A 17,556-nucleotide genomic window follows, 5' to 3' on the forward strand; every position below is an offset into this window, starting at 1 on the left:
TGCTCATCGTTTACCTGTGTTTTCTGTTGTCTCTGTGTGATTTCCTGGGTTTTCTCCATGCTTCGATGCTGATTTGTTCTCTGCTTCCCCTTCAATTCCTATAATGAACTCAGGTCTAGAATCTAGAAGACTGTCCTCCAGATTATCTGTAGGTTCCTTCAAAAACCAAATATGGAGTGATGTTGATTTTCAGATGCCTACATTTACATGTTCTTAGATCAAGCATTCCTTAGGACATCTTAAGACATCTTAAGATGGATCAACAGACAACAGACTTGGTTTAATTTTACTTTTGTGTTGTATTTACTAAATACGGGTGTACCTTGGTTCTCGAACAGAACGTGTTCCTGGAGTCCGTTCAACTCCTGGAACTGTTCGAAAACCAAGACACAGCTTCCGATTGGCTGCAGGAACGTCCTTTAGCCAATCAGAAGCCGTGGAAGCAGCACCGGATGTTCGGCTTCCGAAAATCGTTCGAAAACCGGAATACTCACTTCCACTTTCCAACCGTTCGGGAGCCGAAACGTACCAGTTCCAAGGCATTCGGCAACTGTACTAAACCAGGCAAGCAAGCCATGATTCAGTATCAGGGTTAAGGTCTATCCATGTGTGCTGCCCTATCAAAAAAGCAGCAATCGTTGCAGGGGGGAGCAGGAAGTGGGAGAAATTGAACTGATTCCCTGCCATGCTGTCCTTTCCCAGAGCCTGACTGGTGCAAATGCTAATTTCTGATGGCGCTATGAATAGGCAGTCCTGGTGTCTGCATCAAGGGAAGAACCCCACACTCATAATTGTGCGCATGGCTCCTTAGCCAGCCAGAGCAGGGTGGTTATGCGGGGAACCTTTTATAGCCCAAGGGCCACATTTGCTGGTTGGCAACCTTCCAGGAGCCACGTTCCGGGGTGGACAGGGCAGAGGCAATAGCAAGGAGAGCAATGGCTGCAACTCTTAACTTTGTACAATAGGCTCCGTTCTAGCCAGGCAAAAGTAAGTGGTTTCTACACACTGAAACACATGCATCTTTCCTTCCAGACAATATGCAAATCATCCCTGAGTCTACAACAGATACAAGCAAGAGGTGTTGCTCGAACACTACATCAAGGGCAGTGTGCACTGAGTGTTACACATTTGTTTATCGCTTACCACTAGCCGGATTTCTTCTTTGGGGGCTAGTCTCTCCAGCAACTCACAAGCCAGCTGATAGCACAAGATACTGGACTGACACAGGTTGCATTCAATGGCCTTCTCGTCTTTTTGACAGGTATGAGAGCCACCCCAGGGGGCTTGGAACACATTGTTGATGATAGAAATTATGTCTTTGGATATGCTGTTCTCTAAACCCAGGGTAATGCCGTCATCTTGCAATTCCATCTGAAAAGCAAGTTTTAAGGAGCATAATTAAGGAAGCAACTGAAACACACGCTATTGACATAAGACAAAATCTATAAGCAAGCACCTCCTAGGCTACTTATTTTCTTTAAAAAAAGAAAGACAGATGTTCCATGCGTTCAAAACAGCTGCATAAGAAGCAGAAGTCAACAGGTGAAAATCACTACTCCTCCATGCCAGGAAAAACTGCAACTGTTGAAATTCTTCTTGCCAAGCTGCTGTTGAAAGTAAACAATCTATATCAGGGGAATAAAGCAGATGTGGGTATCTGGGGCCTCCAGATGTTGCCCCAACATCCCTAACTGTTGGCCATACTGGCAGGGGCTAAGGGGAGTTTGAGTTCAGAGGTGGCTGGTGTGCCGCAGGTTCTCTAACCAGTCTACAAAATGTGAGGCTGGAAGAGATCACCCAAATAACGGCAAATAATATGAGTAGAGAAAAGGAAGCTTAGGTCCTGGGGTTAGTAGCATGTGATCTGATTTGCTTTGTCCCAAAGCCGCACCAACTTCAAGTGGGAAGAAATGCATCCACAACCTTGGGAAGTCCAATTTTACCAGGTTCTCACTTTCTTTGGGCTATATTGTTTGCTACTAACATAAACATGGATTAGGTAACAAGGAATGCTGCAACTTCCTGGGCCACCCATTATGTGTTCCTCTCTTTGCAAACTGGATCTCGGAAAACAAGCTGAGACTACTCTATGCATCCAAAATCTCATTGTGCAAATGCAGAACCAAGCATCACAAGTGACTCGCACTCTTGGATATTGCATGGTTCCCATGTACAACATTTATAAACAACAACAGCGTTATAAGATAACCCTCCAGAAACTCATGCATCACTCTGAAGCTTTCTTTCCGTCCTCATTTAAAATGCCAGAATTCTCTTTTGCATTGTCACCTGCTTTAAGATGAGGTCGAACATCAGGATGAAACAATTCAGATTCATTTCTTCATCGTCGCAGTCAAAGTCAATAGCCCTCCCTCCTCCTCCTCCTCCTCCTCCTCCTCCTCCTCCTCCTCCTCCTCCTGGGTGCCCGAAGTTCTTGAAAGGACTACGGAAGGGGCTTCGCATGGGGCTGCGAAAAGGACTCTGAAATGGGCTTGGGTACGGGCTCAGTGTATTATGCTGAACTCTGTGCCCCGGATCAGAGGCAATGCTCACCTAGAGAAGTATGAAGAACCCAACATGCACAAAATCAGTGCTAAGCTCTTTCTGACTGACTAGCATGAAGCAAACACATCAACATTTTGCCATAGAAACAAGGAGGCAGTTCATTTAAAGTAGGGTCGTCAAATGATTTGGGAGAAATGCCCTGCCTTGCTTCTGTGCATTTAACAGCAGGCTTCTGTGGAGCAAAACCTTTTTAAAAACAGCATGGAGATCATCATTATTACCTGCTATTGATCAAGCTGCACATGAGTTAAGCACCACTTTAAAATAAAGAAAGAAAAAGGTGACAACAATATCTCAAAGGTAACTTCTCAGAAATCACACCTAAGCACATCTATAAAGTGGTTTAAAAATGTCTTACTGGGATTGATGAAGTATTTCTTAAAACGAAACTGTTCACAGGCGTAATACAGAGAAATATAGGTGGTCTGACTTAAATCATGTTAGAATGATGTGACCGAGGGTCAAGTTAGATGTGGGACACCATTCACACAATTAGAAACTGCATGAATGTTTTTAAGTAAACAGCAAGCTCAAAGAACCTGGTCCCAATGGGGAACCTGGTAGAAGGAAAATTTAACCCTTTACTACCCACTGTGATCCCAATGGATTGGGCCCTAGGCACATGCTTTTTGTATTGGGAAGAAAGCTCCCATTCACACAAACAGATTTCCTTCCCTATGCAAATAGCAGGGATTGGGGAATAGGGCACTCCAGAATGGAACCCAGCAAGTGGCAAAAGGTTGAACCCACTCAATGCACCTACCATTTACATTTATTTTTTTAATTTAAAAAAATTCTTTTTTTAATTTAAAAAAATTCTTGTTTTAATTTAAAAAAATTCTTTTTTTAATTTAAAAAAATTCGCACGAAAATCTTAAAAAACTTATTACATTTATGTACTGCCCTTCGTCTGAAGATCACAAGGTGGTTTACAACATAAAATTGCAAGGATGAAATCACATCCAACTTTGGCACTGATCATAAACACATCTACATGCACTTAAGCCTCACCAGGTTCACCGTGGTTTACTTCTCAGTAAGTGTGTTCAGTTTCAAATGCTACATACTCTTGTGTCACTGAATTCAGTGGAGTTTAGAAAACAACACGCTAAGTTTTCGCTGGATTTCACCAGCTGCCTTTGCCAAAAGAGGTGAGACATGCTTTTCCCTCTTATCATAAAGGTAAACTGATAATGAATTACCCTTCGAGCTGCAAGGTTCCCAGTTAGTTCCGTTACTCTTGATTTCCTCTGATTTGCCAGCTCTTTTACAGAATTAACCCCATCAGAAAACATACTGATCAGTAGCTGAAGAGGGACCACAATGTCTAATTCAGACAATACCTAAAAGAGAAAGAGAGAGAGAGAGAGTTCTCAGATCAGACCCAAAATGCAGTGAATGCTAATATTAGCACTAGGCCAAAATGAACAGTGAACTTAAGCAGGCATTTAACGTAGGGGAGTGCCATTTTCCCAAAAAGAGGTGCCAGAACTCACCATGAATGCCTCCCTTGTTCTCTTACAATGGCATTGGTGCCCACCTGAGAAGGGCCAGAACTGAGTAACAGTGGAAAAAAATCCCTGGTTAGGGACCTCTGTAAGTTTTGACCCTGACAATGCTGCTTATAGCTCTTGAGATCTGAAGTCGACTTTTCTTCCTGGCTCACAGGCACATGCTTCGCTTACAGCAAGCTCTTACCACCCAGAAGCGGCATGTCCTGTTTGTCAGGAGCTCAGCCTACACTCGAGTAGGACCCTGGCAGAGACACATGTCCGATTGGCATGTTCTCTCCCTCTTGGCCGATCGTTCGGGAGCTTCAAAAGCTTTCTTCCGCCTGAACCTCACAGCGACCGATGCCAACAGACACCGGCACACTTAGGGATCTGCAGAGTTTGCGCATCAAGCGTAACAGACCTCAGCAACTCAGAATTTTGGCTGATCTACTTTATTTACATATAAACAAACACGGAGCACTGCAACATGTCTCTCTCTCTCTCTAGCATCAGACAGCAAAGAGTAAAAGAACAAAGGACAATAGTCCCACTTCACGGAACAGAGTAACACAAACATCCTGTCTCCACCACTTCCCATTCTGTGGAGTCAAAACAAACACCATCAGATGAAAGACAACAATCCCATGACTGCAATCATGGAGCAGGAATTCTAACACTGTTTCACTGCCAGGGGAGAAGCGGGATGTGCCGCCCCACTGGCTCACCCCTGTCGAAGCCTCGCTTACTCAGGCCACATGGTGGCACCTGCAAGATATAACCACTTCTCTGCCAGCAGCAAGGCTGCAGGGGGGGCACTGTCTCTGGGGGTTCTGCCACCTGAGGAAGCTGCCTCAGCATGCCTTGTGAGCAGGCAGGCCCTGCTACCCCCCCCCCAAAAAAACAGCAATGGGTTTACAAAGCAGACCAAATCTCTGCTTGGGAAGGCAGCCCAAAAATCCAAGAAATACTGGTATGTAAAAGCCATGCTGCTGCTAACAGAGTGTTAATAAAATAATAATGATAATTATTTTATTATTTATACCCCACCCATCTGGCTGGGTTTCGCCAGCCACTCTGGGCGGCTTCCAGCAAAACAATAAAAACATAATAAAACATCAAACTTTAAAAACCTCCCAATACAGGGTTGCCTTCAGATGCCTTCTATAGTTCTTTATCTCCTTGAGATTTGATGGGAGGGCGTTCCACAGGGAGAGCGCCACTAACTATGGTAACTATGTTTAACTATGAGGGTTAGTGGATTATTATAATCCTCTTGGTACAGAGACAATGTTGACCTGATCATAGGAATGAAGGGGGAGCACTTACATGAAGCCAGAGTAAAGCCTGCTCTTGTACAGAAGAAGGGTATCCCGTAAACCGACAGCTTATGAAGCCAAACATCTCCTCCATGGAAAAAGGGAGCGGGCACAGCTCAATATCAAACATTTTGCTACAAAGCACAAAAGACAAAAAGGCTTATCAGTAAGTTCTTCTCGCAATCTCTTTTCACAAAAGACCAAAAGTTGTACATAACTTTGTAGGTTTAAACAAAATAAAAAAATTCCTTCCAGGAGCACGTCAGAGACCAACTAAGTTTTTTATTGGTATGAGCTTTCGTGTGCATGCACACTTCTTCTGATATGTATTTGTTTGTTTGTCAAACCTATAAATGGCCTTCAGCCAAAGGTGCCTCTCAATATAGTTTACTGTTATATGAAATAAAATACCTGCAGGTTCTGCTTTACAAACACAATGCATTCTGTGGAATTTGTTCCTTAGGTACGTGTTTGCATAACGAGTCAACAATTTCCACTGATTCCTATGGGGACATTTCTAATACATTCCCAACCACAGAATTTTGACACACACACCTGCCCTGCCAAAGCAGGGGAAACCCAGAAAAAAATGATCTCTGATTTGTCCAGTCTCTCCCCTCTCCCTCAGCCTACCAGCAAAAGGCAAACAAGAAGAGAAAGCGTGCTTTTTGTCCAGGTATCTGAATCTGTGGTGCTCACAGTGAGGTTTGGGTACTAATACCTTATGTTCAGATAAGTGAATTTTCGCAGAGCGAATTTTCATAAAGTGGGACCTGTGTGTCTAATGTTCCCTTCAAACAATAGTAAAAACTAGCATTAAATATAATATTTCTTGCCTGCCCTCCACAGTAAAATCCAGGGCAGATTGCAAAAATAGCATAATGCAATTTGAAAACCATATACTCATCCATATACAACAATCATCAGATTAATCAGGTTAATCATGAACTGCCAACCCTGTCTCCCTTCAATTTTAAAACCATGGCCCATCTGTAGACCTTTATGACTACAGAAAAACCATCAAAAGTAGTGAACAGGACCAAGGACCCTCTGATTCCCTTATAATTTGAGCACTAGCCCCAAATCAAATCTCCCACTTATTGAAAAGAAACCACTGGTGCTTCACTCAATGGTTGAGAGGTAATGAGCACCCCAAATTTCACAACTGATGGATTGGAAGGTTAAAGTATTCCATCTTCCACATTACAAGCTGCTTCAGGGTGCCTCCAGATGTGAAGCAACGTATATAAATACAATGGACTAAAGAGTAACTATGGGACGCGGATGGTGCTGTGGGATAAACCACAGAGCCTAGGGCTGGCTGATCAGAAGGTTGGCGATTCGAATCTCCGCAATGGGGTGAGCTCCCATTGTTTGGTCCCAGCTCCTGCCCACCTAGCAGTTCAAAAGCACGTCAAGTGCTTACCTTCCGGCGGGAAGGTAAACGGCGTTTCCGTGAGCTGCTCTGGTTCGCCAGAAGAGGCTTAGTCAGAAGAGGCTTAGTCATGCTGGCCACATGACCCAGAAGCTATCTGTGGACAAACACTTGCTCCCTTGGCCTATAGAGTGGGATGAGCGCCGCAACCCCAGAGTCGTCCGCAACTGGACCTAACGGTCAAGGGTATCTTTACCTTTAAAGAGTAACTAACTTTGGCGTTCTATTTTTGAAAGCCCAGGTGCCATTTTTCCCCCTCTGCAATTTGATTGACACATGCACAGAAGCCTCCACCGAGAGTTGGAAAACTTCCTACTTACATCCTCCTACTTACCTTAATACTTCCCTGAACTCCTTCAGCTGATTGTCTGGCACCTCAGTCCTGATGGCTTCCAGCCATTCTGGCATAATGCAATCCCACACAGGTTGGTTGATTACATTGTATGGAATTAAGCACAGGATCCGGTTCAGACCTTCCTTCAACTGCGTCACCGTGCTGCAGGACTTGTCCCAGTATCCACCCACCTAAGGGAATTTATAGGGGGGAAAGACTTCATTAAGGACTCTTTCCTCCCCTTCAAAACAGCCCAACACATACATGGCACCACGCAGTCATGAAACACTACTGAATAATCAACAACAGTACATTTTCTTCTCTCCTATAGCAAGAACAGTGAAAGTGAAGCTAAACTCTGCAATTTGAGGTGGCCCAAAGAGCTAGTGATGGCTTGTGCCCACTGGGACTTGGAGGACGGAAGGTAGAGAGGCCATGAGTAGGTGGAGCTCATTCTTGATTTGCCCTCTCCCCCTCCCTGTTGAGTTCCAGAAAGGCAACACCGAGATTAAGGAGGTGCTGAATGACAGCTCATAGTGCCACCCTCCAGGAAAAAAAGGAGGTAGGGCAGGAGATTGGCTGGGAGCAGAGCGAGGTTGACAAGGCAACGCTCCATTCTCCCCAGTGGGTCAACCTCCACTCAGAACACAGTTCACAACAAGCTACTGACAGAAGAAAACATAGGCAGACTCCTCACCCGTGCAAACTCCATCGGTTTAGGAAGGAGGCACATCACCATGACATCAAACCGGACATCGCACACTGTCTTCAGCCATTTGGTGACAAACTGGGGCTTGAGTTTCTCCACCAGGCTGCCAACTTCGTCATCCATCATGTAGGCCGTGGAATGGAACCACTGGAAGACCATGCTCACAAGCCGAGCCAAGCTCTCTGTGGGGGTGTTCTCGCTTGGGGTGCAAAGGCTTACCTGGAAAACATGTTTTGTTCAAAAGTCAGAGTAAGTTCCAGCTCTCTCTTGCAACCACCCTCATTGCAGTGGGAGGAAAGAGATGCGTTAGGATGTGTGCAACTGGAAAGTCTTTGGAAAAGACCACGAGGAGTGACAAGGCTGCTATCAAGCTTGTGCAACACTACTTGGAAAAGCAGTATGTGAATGTTAAACAAAGAAGCAACAGACCCACTTAAACCCTCCTGGCCCTACTATGGTCTCAGATCAAGTAAGTTCTGCAGGTTTTGTAGCCTTCTCGGTAATGGCACCCACACTGTGGAATGCCCTCCCACCAGATGTCAAAGAGAAAAACAACTACCAGACTTTTAGAAAACATCTGAAGGCAGCCCTGTTTAGGGAAGCTTATAATGTTTGACGGAATATTGTATTTTAATCTTTTGTTAGAAGGAAACCCAGCCAGATGGGTGGGGTATAAATAATAATAATAATTATTATTATTATTATTATTATTATTATTATTATTATTGGTATCTGAAGAAGTGTGCATGCACACGAAAGCTCATACCAAGAACTAACTTAGTTGGTCTTTAAGGTGCTACTGGAAGGAAATTTTTTTGTTTTTTTTTTTTATTATTATTATTATTATTATTATTATTATTATTATTATTATTATTATTATTATTAAATTATTTCCATAACCTACAAAACCTGTTCGAGAAGTGACTCTGGAAAATTACACAAAGTCTGCTTCATATCTGCTTTTCTAGACTATGTAGCTCTGCAGTAAATTATTATATTATAGTAATCTTTTTAGAATCCAAAGAAGAAGAAGAACGGGAAAAGCAAAAGAAACTCACCAAAAACCAAATTCCAAACTGGCTCAGAAGGCGCTGGTCGTTCTTGTCATCATCTTTGTTATCAAAGTCTGTGTTGTCCAATGAATGATGTGAAGAGGATAAGCCCAGCTGTCTCCTGCGATTCAGCTCATACTCCCGTTGCTCTGCATGGAGTTCAGCCTCCTTCAGCAAGCTAAACAACAACATCAGGTGTCTCTAAACAGATGCCAAAAATACAGCTGTGCACAAGGCCCCACATTTATTATTTTATTTTTTTCCCTGTTGCCTTTGATTTTATGGCAAACCCCTCCTCACAAGGCACCTTCTATAAAAAAATAAAATTCCAGTGTATACAGTATCATGTTTCAAGAAAAGCAGCAATTTAAAGGAGCAGTCTCTAAGATAATTCATGGGCCACCAGCACACCCTTACTGAAAAATTTACTAAAAACAAATTAAGACACTTTCGAATTATTGCCAATATAAATCTTCAAATACAGGGATGGGGAGCCAGTAGCCATCCAGATGTTGTTGGACTACAACTTCCATCAGCCCCAACCAGCACAGCCAATGGTCAGGGGTGATGGGAGTTGTAGTCCAACACCATCTGGAAGGCCACAAGTCTTCTGAGTCTGCTTAAAAACATGAACTGATGGTGTCATATGTATAACATCTGGGAGGAAATTATATAACCATGGAGCTTTGTCTCTGATTATCTTATAGGCAGGTTGACAAGCAGGGCCTCTGAAGCTGATCTCAGGATCTGGGCAACCTCATTATTAGTAAAAGCAGTCCATTAAGTAACCTGTTCTCATGCCATATATATTCCTTGATTATGCTACATTGCAAACTGTAGGAGCTCATCTGGTGTATTATTGTCCATGAATTGTTTTATGGAGACATCTACTTTACAAAGTGGGAAGCGGGTGGCGCTGTGGGTTAAACCACAGAGCCTAGGGCTTGCTGATCAGAAGGTAGGCAGTTTGAATCCCCACGACGGGGTGAGCTCCTGTTGCTCAGTCCCAGCTCCTGCCAACCTAGCAGTTCGAAAGCATGTCAAAGTGCAAGTAGATAAATAGGTACCGCTCCGGCGGGAAGGTAAACGGCGTTTCCGTGCGCTGCTCTGGTTCACCAGAAGTGGCTTAGTCATGCTGGCCACATGACCAGGAAGCTGTACGCCGGCTCCCTCGGCCAGTAAAGCGAGATGAGCGCCGCAACCCCAGAGTCGGTCACGACTAGACCTAATGGTCAGGGGTCCCTTTACTTTTACCTTTACTTTACAAAGTACCAGAGGCAGAAGGTTAAGCAGTGGAGAACAAGTAGCTCCAGACCCTTGGTGCTGCTAATATAGATTATGCTCATCTCTATGTGTTCATTATTCTGCAAATAGCATAATTATTTGGACAGCCACTTTTATCCTAGACGAAGTATTGATCTAGGTCCTGAATGACCCGACTTCAGATTACTGCTCAGCTGTGAAGCTCACGGTGTGATAGAAAGCGATCCCTCTGGGTTGCATCCAACTAAGTCAGAACTCAGAGCAGGCCCATTGGAATCAACAAGCGTTTGTTGGCCAGGACCAGCTTAGGCCTATTGCTTTCGATGGGTCTACTAAGTCAGAGAACCCTCTGTCTGATCTGAACCTACCTCAAAGGGTTGTTGTGAGGCAAAAATAGGTTGCCCTGAGCTCACTAAAGGAAGGGATTGAATTATTAAGTTAAATTAAAGTATTCAACGTGTAATAAACTGAGAAACTCCTCTTATACGTTACTTTAAATAAAATTTTAAAATAGCAATGCAACAAATGGAAACACATGAAATGAAAGTTCGTTAGACAGGAAGCTCCTAGTGCTGGTTAGTAATTGATCTTCTGCTGTAAACTACAAGTTGAATCGCACTTGATGTCTTGCATTTCAGGGGGGCAATTTTCCTGGTTTGCGCATCTTGTCTCGCTATGTTTCATCCCTGCAGAGGGAGCGACATAATCATGTGGGCAGGGCTGTTCTCCCCTTTCTCCTCCCCCTCATGTTCACTTTCATTCCAAAAGCCACTGCTCTAATTTTATTGCTTCCTGCAAGTTGTTTCTTCAAAGGGATGAGGGAAAGCAGCAGTTGAAACTGACAAACTGCAAGAGTCAAAGGCTTTATTAATTCCTTCTCCTCACCTCCCCTTCTCCAGGCATTTGAAACAGCTGATTAAATTCATTGTTTCCTGAAGTTGTTACCTCCTATCTACTTTGGGTACCATACTTACTCCCCCCTTTTCTTACACTTTTTAATTAGCGAGAATGCACCTACATTTCCTTCTCTTTTCTTAAGTGTTATTTTGCACCCGCTGAAGTGAAATAGCAGGAATTAAAAATAAAATGAAACAAATTAGCGCCTGAAGCCAAAGGGAATAAGTTTGTGGGGTTTATCCAGTCTCCTCCCTCCTGCTGAGGTTTGAAAGGATAATTGGGTTAAGCAGAGAATAGCATTGCACAATCAAAATATGGATACTGGGGATAAATTATATAGTGGCGTTTAGGCTGCTGAAAAGCTTTGCTGCATCAGGAGATGCAGCCCATTTGTTCTGATGGCATAGCAGCCAACATGACGCTCTCAGGATGTTGTCAGACTACAACTCCCATCTCCCCTGCTCATTAGCCATGCAGCTTTGGGCTGCTGGGAGCTGAAGTCCAGCAACATTTTGGGACAGCTTAAGGTAAAGGACCCCTGGATGGTTAAGTCCAGTCAAAAGCAACTATGGGGTGCAGCACTCATCTCCCTTTCAGGCCGAGGGAGCCAACTTTTCTCCACAGACAGCTTTCCGGGTCATGTGGCCAGCATGACTAAACCACTTCTGGCACATCGGAACACCATGATGGAAACCAGAGCACACAGAAATGCTGTTTGCCCTCCTGCCTAATAATAATAATAATAATAATAATAATTTATACCCCGCCCATCTGGCTGAGTTTCCCCAGCTTCCAATCAAATGTTAAAAACAATATAGCATTAAATATTAAAAACTTCAGATGTCTTTTAAAGAGAAGATAGCTGCTTATTTCCTTGACATCTGAAGGGAGGACGTTCCACAGGACGCCACTACTGAGAGGGCCCTCTGTCTGGTTTCCTGTAACCTCACTTCTTGCAATGAGGGAACCGCCAGAAGGCCCTCGGCGCTGGATCTCAGTGTCCGGGCAGAACGATGGGGGTGGAGATGCTCCTTCAGGTATACAGGACTGAGGCCGTTTAGGGCTTTAAAGGTCAGCACCAACACTTTGAATTGTGCTTGGAAACGTACTGGGAGCCAATGCAGATCTCTCAGGACCGGTGTTATGTGGTCCCGGTGGCCACTCCCAGTCACCAGTCTAGCTGCCGCAATCTGAATTAATTGCAGTTTCTGGGTCACCTGCAAAGGTAGCCCCACGTAGAGCGCATTGCAGTAGTCCAAGCGGGAGATAACTAGAGCATGCACCACTCTGGCAAGACAGTCCACAGGCAGGTAGGGTCTCAGCCTGCATACCAGGTGGAGCTGGTAGACAGCCGCTCTGTACACAGAATTAACCACTGGTGTGCTTTTGAACTGCTAGGTTGACAGAAGCTGGAACAGAGCAATGGGAGTTCGCCCCGTTGCAGGGATTTGAACCGCCGACCTTTCGTTCGGCAAGCCCAAGAGCCTCAGTGGTTTGGACCACAGCGCCACCCGCTACCGTGTTGAGCTCTAAGAGCTTAGAATGATTTCCATGCACGGATGGAAGAGGGAATGGGACAGACAAGAGCAGGATTTGGGTTCCACGTGTGTTCACCTGCCTGCTGTGGGTTACCTGATAACAGCTTCCACAGTACAAACTAGCTCCTCAGCCCCACACTCCCGAGTGTTGATAGGAGGCGGCGATGTCTGGTAGAGATGCGTCTCGGCTGTTGCCCCAACTTCACTGCTGTGGTGGTTGGAGTGGCATCGTTTGCAGTAGCGCACCGGCCTGTTCCCATGGCGACCACAGCAGCCGGCAGAGAAACACGTGACAACAGCCCTCCTAACATGCGAGCTACAGTTCTGGAAAGAAGCAATGTAAGTGCCATTAAGCCCATCATGGTGACTGAGAGGAAGAATCAAAGAGCTATCTATTCAAAGAATTAGCAGCTTATCCAGCAGGAGGGAGAGAAACACATATGTGTGTAGTTTGAATTTTAGGTAAAGGTAAAGGGACCCCTGGCCGTTAAGTACAGTCGTGGACGACTCTGGGGTTGTGGCGCTCATCTTGCTTTACTGGCTGAGGGAGCTGGCATTTGTCCGCAGACAGCTTCCGGGTCATGTGGCCAGCATGACTAAGCCGCTTCTGGCAAACCAGAGCAGCACACGGAAACACAGTTTAACTTCCCACCAGAGTAGTACCTATTTATTTACTTGCACTTTGATGTGTTTTCAAACTGCTAAGTTGGCAGGAGAATTTTACTTGGATGTGATTTGGTGAAATTGGCTGGCTTGACTTCCGTGAAATGGGTGTTCTGCGGGAGCAGAACATGGGTTTCAAATGATTGGCTTTTTTAGCAGCCATTTTGTGACTGGCTATCCCCTCCCACATGGCACCCATTTTGTGGCAACACACAGCACTTTTGCAAAATTCCAAGTGTGCCCTCCGAAACACTAAATCATACCCCTGGTCAATGTGTGCATTTTAAAAGATGGTAGGTGAATACTTACTGTAAATAATGTCACTTAAGTTCATCATATCAAAATCAGTAGGGCTTATTTGAGAGAAAATAAGCTTAGGATGGCGCATGGTATTAATGCAAGTGAATTCCAATTTTTTTGAAGGGTGTATATATTTCAGTTTTAGCGACATGGAATCTTACACTGCTTCTGTTGTCAAATGCATATGTTTTATGAAATTATTACATTGACGAGTTCCCCCAAATAATTCTGGGAGCTGCAATTTGTTAAAGGCACTGGAAATTGTAGCTTTGTGAGGGGGGAAACTACAATTCCTAGGATTATCTGGGCAAAGTAATGTGATTTATATGTGTACTGAATATGCTTTAAATGTATAGTGTGGAACTACTGTGGTGACTTTAAAAAGCCCAGAGTGCAGGAGGTAACTGACTCTACTCCCTGGGCCACCATTTTGCAACTGGCGGCTCCCACAATTTCATACATGGCTCCGCTTGGTTGATGTTGAGGTACTAGTTTTTTTTAAAAAAAAAAAAATAAAGCAGACCCCACAAGTCTGCCATACACAATGAAACAAGGAACTGCAAACAAGATATCTCATTTCCTCTTGCCATCTTCAGTCTCCTGCTCTAGGGTGGAATCTAGACACATATTAAAAAACACACTGTGAAAATGCTTTTTAAAAACTGTTTTGAAAAATATATTGAATTTGCCATAAGCTCACCATCGCCATCTAGTGTTAATTACGTATAATGCCCTTAAAACGCACTTAAAATGTTATATTTGCAGCTGTGTCCTAGGTCTAATTGTGCCACAATTCCTTTATGTCATGGCGTGAGGTAGGGAAAGGTAAGCAGTGCCTTGATCTTGTGTGTGTTTTTTAAATAAGAAGGCCATATTTTGATAGAATAGTGGTGACAACTCCAAGGTGCAAAGCCTGGCTGAAGCAATTCCAGTTTGAGCAAACGAGAACAAATTGTTCATTTGAGGCACTAAAAGGAATCACTAGATGAAAGTAATTTTGTAAGCATGCTTCATTTTGTTCTGCTGAAGCCTTTAAATTATCCTTGTAATCTCCATTCATTCCTACGGGCCTCGTGCCACAGCAATTATTTGTGGATTGCACTCACACCGAACTGCGCAAGGTGAAATGAATGGCAACAAGGCAGCGCTTGAAAATAGCCACTGAATATCAACGCCCAGTAATTAGAAGCACAATGTCAAGACGTTCCAGCAACATTCCACAGACTCCAATACAACAGAACCCTCCATCTCTTAACCAAAAACGACGACAATGGGAGAATATTTGCACTGCGTGTGACGACGAGATGAAATCACAGACAAAAATAAAAAGCTGAGAGTGATGCCCCATCACATAGATGGAAGAGTCTTACCTTCTTTTGACATATAGCAGAAATTTCGGCTGTAATGGGAAGGTAAACGGAATATCAAAACAGTTATGATCACTCCTTTGACAGGCTGATCTGGGGCCTTACAAGATATTCTAGAGAAAATGGAATTATGAGGTGGTAATCAAAAATCTTGTTTGCCTGTTCAGCACATTTATGTCTCCTAATAGCAGTTTCTGGGGATCGTGAACAGGAGAGTTGTATTGCACTAATGCCTCCATTTACATAGATGTCTGGCTGGAGACTTTGAGAACAGAATGCTGGACTAGATGGGCCTCTGATTTGATCCAGCAGTGCTTCTCTTATTATAAATGTGTGCTGGAAACAGACCGCTAGCCATACAGAACGCTTCCAGAATGAGACACCTCTTGTAGTTCTGTTTGTAAGCAGGTTTAGACGTCTAGAATGAGACATCTTTTGTAATTCAGAGCTTCTTTCTCTTACAGTTCTAAAACATGGCAGGTGTTCCCTGCTTCCCATCTGCATGGAAATGGTAAATGATTCTGGCCAGTCCAACACAAGGAGTATTAGCATGACCCTGTTCTCCATACAGAGGTAGAAGCCAGAGAATTCATTGGAACAATAAGCACAAGAAGAGATTCACAGATGGTAAAAGTAGTCTGGGCCAAGAGAAGAGCTGGAATAGAGAGTGCCGCTAAATTCTGGGTTCGTAATAAATTGTCAGGCCTCCATGGGGTAGAACTCCTGGCACCAGACTCAGGGCTTACTAGAATCTGGATTTCACCACAAGAAGCACTGGCCGAACTCACAACAAATTACCCCAAAAATGTTCAGGGTTAGTGAAATACACAAAAACAGGATCAGCACCAGAGGGTGTCAAGATCTAGCATTTGCCAGGTTCCAGAAAAGTGCTACCATTTCTGCTTTGCACAAAACACCCAATTCTGGAACCAGCACTGCATGAAGATTACTATACTATACTATACTAAACTATACTATACTATACTATACTTAATATGCAGTGCTATTTTTCTAGAAAAGGAGGTGCCAGAACTCAACATGAGCACCTCCCTCATTCTCTTAGAATGTCAATAGCACCCACCTGAGAGGTGCCGGAACTGAGTTCCGGTGAGTTCTGACTGAAAAAAGAGACGTGTGGCTCAGGCGCGCTGCAGGCCAGGCCCAGCATTCACCCCCCTCAGGGATGAGACCCAAGGCGGTCTGCTCCCACCGCTCCCCTCTTCCTACACCACCAATCCAATCTTTATTTGTTGCAATCAGAGCTGCTTCCTTTCTGCTGCTGTTCAGCTTCCCGCGAAGAATACACGAGTCATCTCACTGTGCACTATTTAATGTAAGTTATGTAACTTACACCCCATTCATTTCAATGGAAAGCAAATGTTAAAACAATGTCAAAAACGTAACTAATTATGTGCCTAACATCAATCTACAAATGACTGACATTGAAGCTGCTCCCCTGAGGAATAGTCCCACTGATTCTCTGCGACCAATTCCAGTCAGGCTGGCAGACACCAGTCCTGAACACTTTTCAGAAAATGGGTTTTGCCCCTCAAGCCCTTCTAAGCCTGGGGTTGGGCCAGGCAAAAGCTACGGTCAGGCAAATTTAAGGAGAATAAGCAATATTAAAAGTAACTTAAAAATAAGGGAAGGATTTGCTGAAAATAAATTTGAAATTGGAATACAGAAAGGGGAGGTATGAGGAAGTCGGGAAAGTAAGCTATAAGAAATTAAGAATTGAACTTATATGTGTTTTATGTTTTATTATGTTTTGTGTTGTGTTTTTTATGTTTTGTTTTGTTATGACAAAGTTTGCTGAAACCTTAATAAAAAAATATTTTTTTAAAAAAAGCTACGGTCAGGCAAAGAATCATAGACACCAAGAGACAATAGGACTGCTCAAGGTGCCCTGACTATAAAATTGGAGAAATTGAGAGATATATAGCCACACTGGCAGCATATCTCTTCTTTCTCATATCTAAAAATGCAAGAAGGGCCTTTACACTCGCCAGAAGCTCGGCTCTGCCCTCGCCGGTCCTGGAAGGAACCTTTAAAAAAGTCCCATATGCTCAGAGACTTTGCGCCGGTCCATTGGGGGAGATAGGAAGCCCAGAGCACATGTTCTTTAGATGTCCCTTTTATGAAGAGGCACATAGTAAATCCATTGATCCCCTACTGGTGAGGCTCTCTGACCTCCCGGAAAAGCAAAACTTCAACCTTTTCCTGTTAGGCAAAGATCAGAAGACGACCCGGATGGTCGCCGGATTCTGTGTACAGATCTGTAGGCGCAGACCACCTCCCAACTCAAACCAGTTCTATGGGTGACTCTGGATCAGCTCCCTGCGGTAGTTTATTGTTGTACATTATTTTTAAATTTATTGTTGTACATTGTTTTAATTGTTTGTTTTCCTTCTGTGACTGTACCCCCAAGTGTGTTTTATAAGCTGGTCTCCAACCGTAATAAATTATCTATCTATCTATCTATCTATCTATCTATCTATCTAATTATGTATAGATGGTGCACTTAAAAGCAACAATGTGAATGAGTCATATTTGTTTGACTGATATCCATTTCGGAACTGAACTACTGCTATTTCTGCTTCCTTTCTCAATTTTGCCTGGATTCT

The 17,556-nt window shown here is 43.8% G+C and overlaps 1 protein-coding gene across 7 annotated transcripts in view; it reads right to left on the minus strand.

Annotated features, from left to right (window-relative positions):
• UNC79 (unc-79 homolog, NALCN channel complex subunit) overlaps window positions 1–17,556 on the minus strand; it is a 122,733-nt gene that overhangs the window by 69,219 nt on the left and 35,958 nt on the right. For all 7 annotated transcript variants that reach the window (XM_081908080.1, XM_081908081.1, XM_081908077.1 and 4 more), the window contains 10 exons: window positions 14,936–14,964; window positions 12,697–12,926; window positions 8,911–9,082; window positions 7,841–8,071; window positions 7,144–7,334; window positions 5,385–5,508; window positions 3,768–3,908; window positions 2,290–2,553; window positions 1,144–1,371; window positions 15–156 (listed from right to left, as the gene is read on the minus strand). In XM_081908080.1, coding sequence (XP_081764206.1) covers window positions 15–156; window positions 1,144–1,371; window positions 2,290–2,553; window positions 3,768–3,908; window positions 5,385–5,508; window positions 7,144–7,334; window positions 7,841–8,071; window positions 8,911–9,082; window positions 12,697–12,926; window positions 14,936–14,964 — 1,752 coding nt within the window. The remainder of the gene's footprint in view (window positions 1–14; window positions 157–1,143; window positions 1,372–2,289; window positions 2,554–3,767; window positions 3,909–5,384; window positions 5,509–7,143; window positions 7,335–7,840; window positions 8,072–8,910; window positions 9,083–12,696; window positions 12,927–14,935; window positions 14,965–17,556) is intronic.

This window comes from Podarcis melisellensis, assembly GCF_964234715.1.
Source record: "Podarcis melisellensis genome assembly, chromosome: 1".
NCBI classification, from domain to species: domain Eukaryota; kingdom Metazoa; phylum Chordata; class Lepidosauria; order Squamata; family Lacertidae; genus Podarcis; species Podarcis melisellensis.